Source organism: Xiphias gladius, chromosome 21, assembly GCF_016859285.1.
Source record: "Xiphias gladius isolate SHS-SW01 ecotype Sanya breed wild chromosome 21, ASM1685928v1, whole genome shotgun sequence".
In the NCBI taxonomy this organism is placed as follows: domain Eukaryota; kingdom Metazoa; phylum Chordata; class Actinopteri; order Istiophoriformes; family Xiphiidae; genus Xiphias; species Xiphias gladius.
The window spans coordinates 1,215,001-1,221,680 of NC_053420.1; the positions used below are offsets into that span (position 1 = coordinate 1,215,001).

Below are 6,680 nucleotides of genomic sequence, written 5' to 3' on the forward strand. Positions count from 1 at the left end.
GTAGCAACACATGCTCACTAATCATATCATATTGCAAACAGTTTTCAATTTTGTGGTGAGATTAGATGGATAGCATTAGCCTGTTGTGTACGGTGCAGGTCATTAGTAGGATCAGAAGTAGCTGGGAGCGTCTGCGGGGGATTTGCACCCTGCTGACGCCCAATCGAAATACGATGAAATTCGACATTACTGGCTGGCAGACATAACAAAAAAATTTCCAAGCAAAGTTTGTGACTTACTAGCCACTGTGACAAGTGCATAGCTGAGGGAAGAATAATTAGTTTTGCAGAAGTGCATTCTTCGGAGAGACAACTAATGTTCCCCTGTTTTTCAAATCATTTTATGACAGTTTTTTACTGGATTCTGAAGGGTTCAAATCTCACTGTAGAGAATCCCTGCAGTAAAAGAATGCATTCATCCCTTCAGGCTAAATGTGACAAACAATAACCCATAAACAGTGAATAAACATCATTTACACTATCACGATTACTCTTTAAATTGTGTTAGGCTCGCAGCATCGTCTAAAGTAAACAAAAATTAAATCACCATTCACCATCTGGCTGTATTTGCATAGAGAACAAACAAAAAATAAATAGTAGAAATGGAAAATATCTCAGTTTAGATTGTCTCCATATATCAACATTACAATGCTAATTGTGCCTTTCTTGGATAGTTGGCTGGCTTGCCTCCAACACCAGCTGAGAGGGAAAACAAACGGCACTAAAAACTGGCAGGCGGTGTCAGTTTTGTGCACAATGGGATATGTTGGTTTACAGATCTGATGTGAGCTTCAGCTGCAGTCGCGTAAAATAGTGGGCTGCCACTTAATGTTCAGTAGGATATAAGAGAGAGGTTTATCTAAATAGGAATATATTAAGGGACAGCCAGTGTTGTTTGTTTATGGCTGTGGCAGAACACAACTCTGGGCCACCAAAACAAGAACAATTTGTCATCATCTTCAGTTTTTGCTGCTATTAGGATGCTTGCAAGTGGTTCTCGTAGAGTTCACACACTTCGTAGAAATAAACAACATCTAAGTAATGTCAAGGGATGTCAATAACCAGTTAATCACATTTTTCACTACGGTTCAAACTATCATTTACATTTATGTTTACATTTACTCATTTGGCAGACGCTTGATCCAAAGCTACTGACAGGTGAGGGACAGTAGGAGAACTTGAAGAAAGTGCTGAGTGCTAGACCTATTCAAGAGGCAAAGTGCAAGGAGATCAGGGAGAGAAATTCACCGAAAGTGCACAGTAAGTGCTAGTCAGGAATGTTGGGGATCGACCTTACATCTGCTCTAACGTCAACTGCCTCCCTGGTGAATTAATAACACGAGACTCCTCAGCGCCGACAAGCCTGCGGGTGCTGTTTCACTACAGGTGTTACAGCCTACAGGCGTTGATGCTAATGGTGGTGTACCTTATGCAAACACACTAAAGCACAATAACAACCGATGCTCCGGCCCACCTGTGTCCTGTGAATGGAGTAGTAGTCTTGGGAGCCTGCCTCTGTATGGGGGTTGTCCATCAGGGGCAGGTCTCTCAGAGCGGTGCACCACTTAGCAGGGGCCTCCTGCCCGGGGCTCCTCCTCAACAAGCGCACAGTTACATAGGCTGTATAGTAGTTCTTAAAGGTGATCTCCTCAATCTGAAGGACGGACAGTGAGCGTGGATCACAAACGATACACAAGTTACGGGCAGAAATAACCAGTCCCCATGCAACATTATCATTTTGCTCTTAGATGATGACATGATCTGATTTATGTGGGCAGACAAGTAAATTGCTTTCAGCACTGGACCCAACTTTAAAAATAAATTAATTAATTAAAAGAGGTTCCTCGGTGACCCGCTGGATGAAATGGAACTCAAAAATATAGTCTAGTATAATAAATCAGGCTCATTAAACCATACGGGAGCTCAGGAGAAACATGCCTCCAGTCCATTCTGGGTCTTAAGCTATTGTTTAAGAAACACTGAAAGTGCCAAATCACAGCATTGACATTAAAAGCTAAAGACAGTACCATCAAAAAGCCTGGTAGAGATAATTCCTTCATGCATGAACTTGCTCCAGGCAGATGCCTTTGAAGCTTGAAGCTTTGAGCTAATGAGGAGTCACTCTGCATTAAAAAGGGTTTTTAATTAGGACTAAATGCTAAAAAGTAGGTCAATGCCCAAAATGTTTGAAGTCTCTCTCAAGACTCGAACACAGCATTATATTCAAACAGATGTTCTATATATGTATTTTTTCTGCTTTATTAGACAGTGTCACTGGAATACACTAGAAACATGGATGTTGAACAAAATTAAAGGGTAAATGGTACTTAATTTTATTTTAACTGCAGGCTGGGGGCCAATAAAATCAAACTCTGAAGAGATTACACACATCCCTTTAATGACGTGCTGTGCATTCTCCCACAGTAATACAGTGGTTAAGCTTGCAGGCTCAAAATATGGTCAGCACAGCTACTTCTCCAGTATTATCTTGGCAGATCAAGGAAACATGTAAGCCCATAACTCTGAGAATTTTGTTACAATACATAGTGTTGGTTAATAAGAAAAAGTGATTTAAATACATGGTCAGTGGTCAAATTTTGAGTCACAAGATGTGTGTAGGTTATTTATTTGCTTCAGCTCTTGCTTTACTATAAACCTATACGAAAACAAGACACTCCCACAGTGGCCCCACGGAAGTAGAGTGGATTATTCTACCTGAGCCTGCAGTAAATGTGATCAGTGCATTGATTCAACCTACAGCCACAGCACATGGAAGCCAAGGGTTAGCTTGTAGTAAAGCAGAGGTCACAGTGGGTGTTTAGTCAGTGCCAGGATCTCCCTCACCTCAACAGCAAACATGTGATGTAACGACTCAGCGCCTTTAAATGTGTTGCTTGGACATTTCTGTAGTGACAACCGGACTTAGTTATTTTAATATTGCTGTTACGTGTAGTTACCTGCTCATCTCTTTTAAGACCCAATCAGTATCAATCCACCAACAGCTGATTTAGATGAATAAATGCATGAAATACAACTAAATATGAAAAAAATGTGTGCTTTAAATAGTGGTAAAATGAACCAATTAGCATTGTGATGAGAGCATGTTTCACCAGTTTAGGTTAAATCTGGACTGTTGGTTAAAATGAAGGGTTTTACATCCTTCGGGCATCAGGCAGAAAGGTAGAAGACAATAAAGCACGAGTAGAATTCTTTTCGGTCTGGATACCAGATACTGCGCATCAACGAAACTCAACAGCTTTCTGTGGTACGTGGTAACTTACACTGGCAGGTTTTCCAAAGGGGAGGGTGACGTCGACGACACAAATCCCGGAGTGAGCTGTGTCTGTTTTGATGTCTCCGATCTGCAGGTAGACCGGAGGTTTGACTGTGCAGGTCACAGCCTTGACGTCCTCAGTGCTCCCACTCATCTTCTGGCAACACATAAAGAGTTACACGCTTGATTTAAAGTACACACCTTATTTAAGTGGTCAGAGTAAATGCTTGCTTGAACTGGCTATGCAGCTGGAATCTGTAGGTTTACTATTTTGTGTATGGTTGGTCGGGGTCTGTTTATCATGGTTTGGGCAAAGCGCTGTAAACGTTAAGGTAAAGTCCCTCTCTACTCGGAAAATGTGTTTTTCTTATTCTTCACTAGGATATTTGAGCGTCGCTGTCCAGAACGATGCATGTTCAGAGTTCATCTGTTGAAGGGATTTTTTTTCTCTGAGCTCACCTTAAACCTCAATTTAACACCTTGGACACCTCGGTCACAAACACTGAGAGTGGACTTGTCTGGAAAGGTAAGAAACATCTCGTGTTCAGCTGTGAGTCTCTGAAAGGAGCATTATTTTCATGTTCACAGATTCTAGATTCTTCAATCAGAGAGAAGTAGATGTAATTTTAGTGACAGCAGTTTATGTAACGGTACATTGTGTGGAAATCCACACCAGACAAAATAGCGTTCAAATTATCATATAGTATTTTCAACTCACATTTCTCCAAAACGTCTTTCATTGTTGATGGTATCATTTTGTATTCATTATGTTCTACAGTGCATGACATTAGATAAGAGATGAACTGCACGTGTAGTTTGAAATGATAATAACGGAATAATGGATAAGAATGGAAATAAAACCCAATTATTTTCAGACTTTAGGCATTTTTCTAAGCTTTATATGCTCATTGTAGTTTACCGATTTATCTCAGTAGACGTTTTCAGTTTGCTAAACCTGCCATGACCCCGCACCGACGTCGGTATGCGCGCCCCTCTGCTAGCACCATGGACAGCGACATGGCAGGCGCGTAAAGCAGACACACAGCCGGGCACATTCCGTTTCTAACCGAGCGGCAACACTGACGGTTTCTCGTGTTTAATGTTCACGTTGTGATGCTGCGAAGCAACTGCTCAATCGGTCGAAGTTGCCACGGCGTTAGCGTGGCCGCTAACAGTGCGGAAACCGGCCACAGCGCAACGGCTAGCAGACGAGCCGGGCGCCATTGGCGAGATAAGGCTCCGGTAAATCCGCAAGGCGCCTTCGTATTGGTTCGGTACTTGCCTTTCTTCGGCAGGGAGGAGGGACGGTCAGTAGAAGTCCAGGGCGGAGGCAAGGGTAGAGACTGAAATGCTCCAAGTCGCGGAAGTCGACATGCTAAAGACACTCTGTGCGCCCGCCCGACTGTAACCGAGGCAACGGCGAGTGTCTTAAAGGGCCAGCAGCACCCTCAGCTGGCTGCGGTAGCGCCCCCTTCTGCCTCGGAGTGGACCAGGGATTAAAACCTTCCCATTAAACCCCTTTTTGATTCTGCAGCCCAAGCCCCTGGACAGGTTTACTAACGTCACTGTGCTTTCTTTATATCGGGATCCTTGATTCCGACCTTCCTGAGATCTTCATAAGATGCCTTTCACGTTCATACTCACAGCATAATCCAAGACTACATTCAAAACAAACTCCACGCCTCGACAGTGCTCACATAAACCAGCTGGATGCTTTCCTATTATCTCCAGCGTGTTGTTTAAATTGTTTAATTGATCACTTCTTTCCTTGACCTACCAACTGTATATTTTCTAAAGTTGCGAACTGACTGTACAGGAACCTTCCATTGTTCCGCTCCTCCCTGTTCCCTGGACCCCTGATGTGTTTAATGGGACTTGTAAATCTCTCTCTCTGTAGAGTTTGTTTTGCTGAGCTATCCTCCTCCTCATTGGCCTCCAGTGCCCAAGCATACAACAAGGTCTATGGAATACCTTGTTGGATAAGTCGGGAATGTATTTGTGAGATCTCAGACTCAGGAGAACTGAAACAGATATACTCAACAGAAATACTCATGTGTTGTGTATGTTCAGATACTCGTGCATTATTGCATGAAATAGACAGCAGAGGGCAAGCTTACCCCATGTATTAGACCTCCACCACAGTCTGTGACAAGATGATGTGTTAAAATTTAAAGGCCTCTCCTCCACCGAGCTCATCACCTCATTCACATCTCCACAGCCCTCTGAAAACACCCCGCTCCAAAAAATGATAGATGCTCATCCCCACCGGGCACAATCTCCTGTCAAAATGAGATGCAGGTGTGCAGCTCTGGTATCAGGATGAGACAGCACACCTACGGCTTTATCAGACAGCGGCAGGAACCGGGTGTTATTTCTCTGCGGCCTTGTAATGATACACTGCAAAGCTGAAACAAGGTTTCCAGAACGTTTCATGTCAATTCTGAACAAAATGCGTTACCTGATGTTGCACATGCACTGTAGTGCAGTGGACGTGAACTGAGTGGGCACGTAGGGACTGTTTAATAATCCTGAAGATAAGTATTTCGCATCCATTATGGCAGTAGAGTAAAACTTACTGAGAGATAAAGACGGATAGAAAGACACTTTCTGCGATGATTCTTTGACAGAATGAAAAGTTTGCTATACACTTTAATTTCTGATCTACCTACGCATTCGCATAACAACACTCCCATCCTCTTTATTTCGTTTATTTACTTTTTTAAAAAATAAATTCTCTGAATTCCTGATTCGTGGCTGTGCCTAATCCCCAGATGTGTGTGTTCTGTACTTCAACTTAGAAGCAGTTTATGCGCAGGTCTTGTCATTTACACGTCTACAACGGAGGCTACGTAAAACAAAGGTTGGTCACTCGCTTGGGTGCAACAATCAGCCCTAAGCACCGTGTACAAATGCCCTCTTTCTGTTTCAGTTAGGTGTGACAGACTCTCCAACACTACCGCTGAGTAACAGAGCAGGGGTAGACCAGAATCAACGAGAGATCCGCAGAGCAGCGTGTCTCATTACAGGCCAGACCACAAAGACTGACAAACTAAGGCAAAGTAAGGTAACTTTACTGACAGTGGTATTTCAATCCGTGCTCACATTGCCTCCCCCATAACTGACGGCACTGTTTAGGTGGGCTTCACCGCTAATGGTCACACAAGGCTGGCGGCAAAAAGCTCTGAAGAGCTGCCACATCTCCCGGAAACCCCTGCAGCCAAAGATGCTGCCTTCAAGAGCCGTCTGCAGTATTAAGGTGCCAATGTCTGGAATCTGCTGGACAGGACTGTGAGGAGGAGAATCAGTCCTCGGGTTTTCAAATGTAAACTCAAGCAGTATTGATACTAAACAGATTATCCTGACAAATACATTCACAGTTTAATTCAATTCAATCAGCATGCTGGAAA

The 6,680-nt window shown here is 43.3% G+C and overlaps 1 protein-coding gene across 2 annotated transcripts in view; it reads right to left on the reverse strand.

Annotated features, from left to right (window-relative positions):
* The window catches only part of nicn1 (nicolin 1), a 10,574-nt gene extending 5,910 nt beyond the window's left edge, over window positions 1-4,664 (reverse strand). The window contains exons 1-3 of one of the 2 annotated variants that reach the window (XM_040158677.1): window positions 4,556-4,664; window positions 3,281-3,427; window positions 1,474-1,653 (exon numbers count right to left, since the gene is read on the reverse strand). In XM_040158677.1, coding sequence (XP_040014611.1) covers window positions 1,474-1,653; window positions 3,281-3,427 — 327 coding nt within the window. In that variant the 5' untranslated portion in view covers window positions 4,556-4,664. Of the gene's footprint in view, window positions 1-1,473; window positions 1,654-3,280; window positions 3,431-4,555 lie in introns of both variants that reach the window. The other variant, XM_040158676.1, reaches the window with a different exon arrangement.
* Window positions 4,665-6,680: the final 2,016 nt, after the last annotated feature.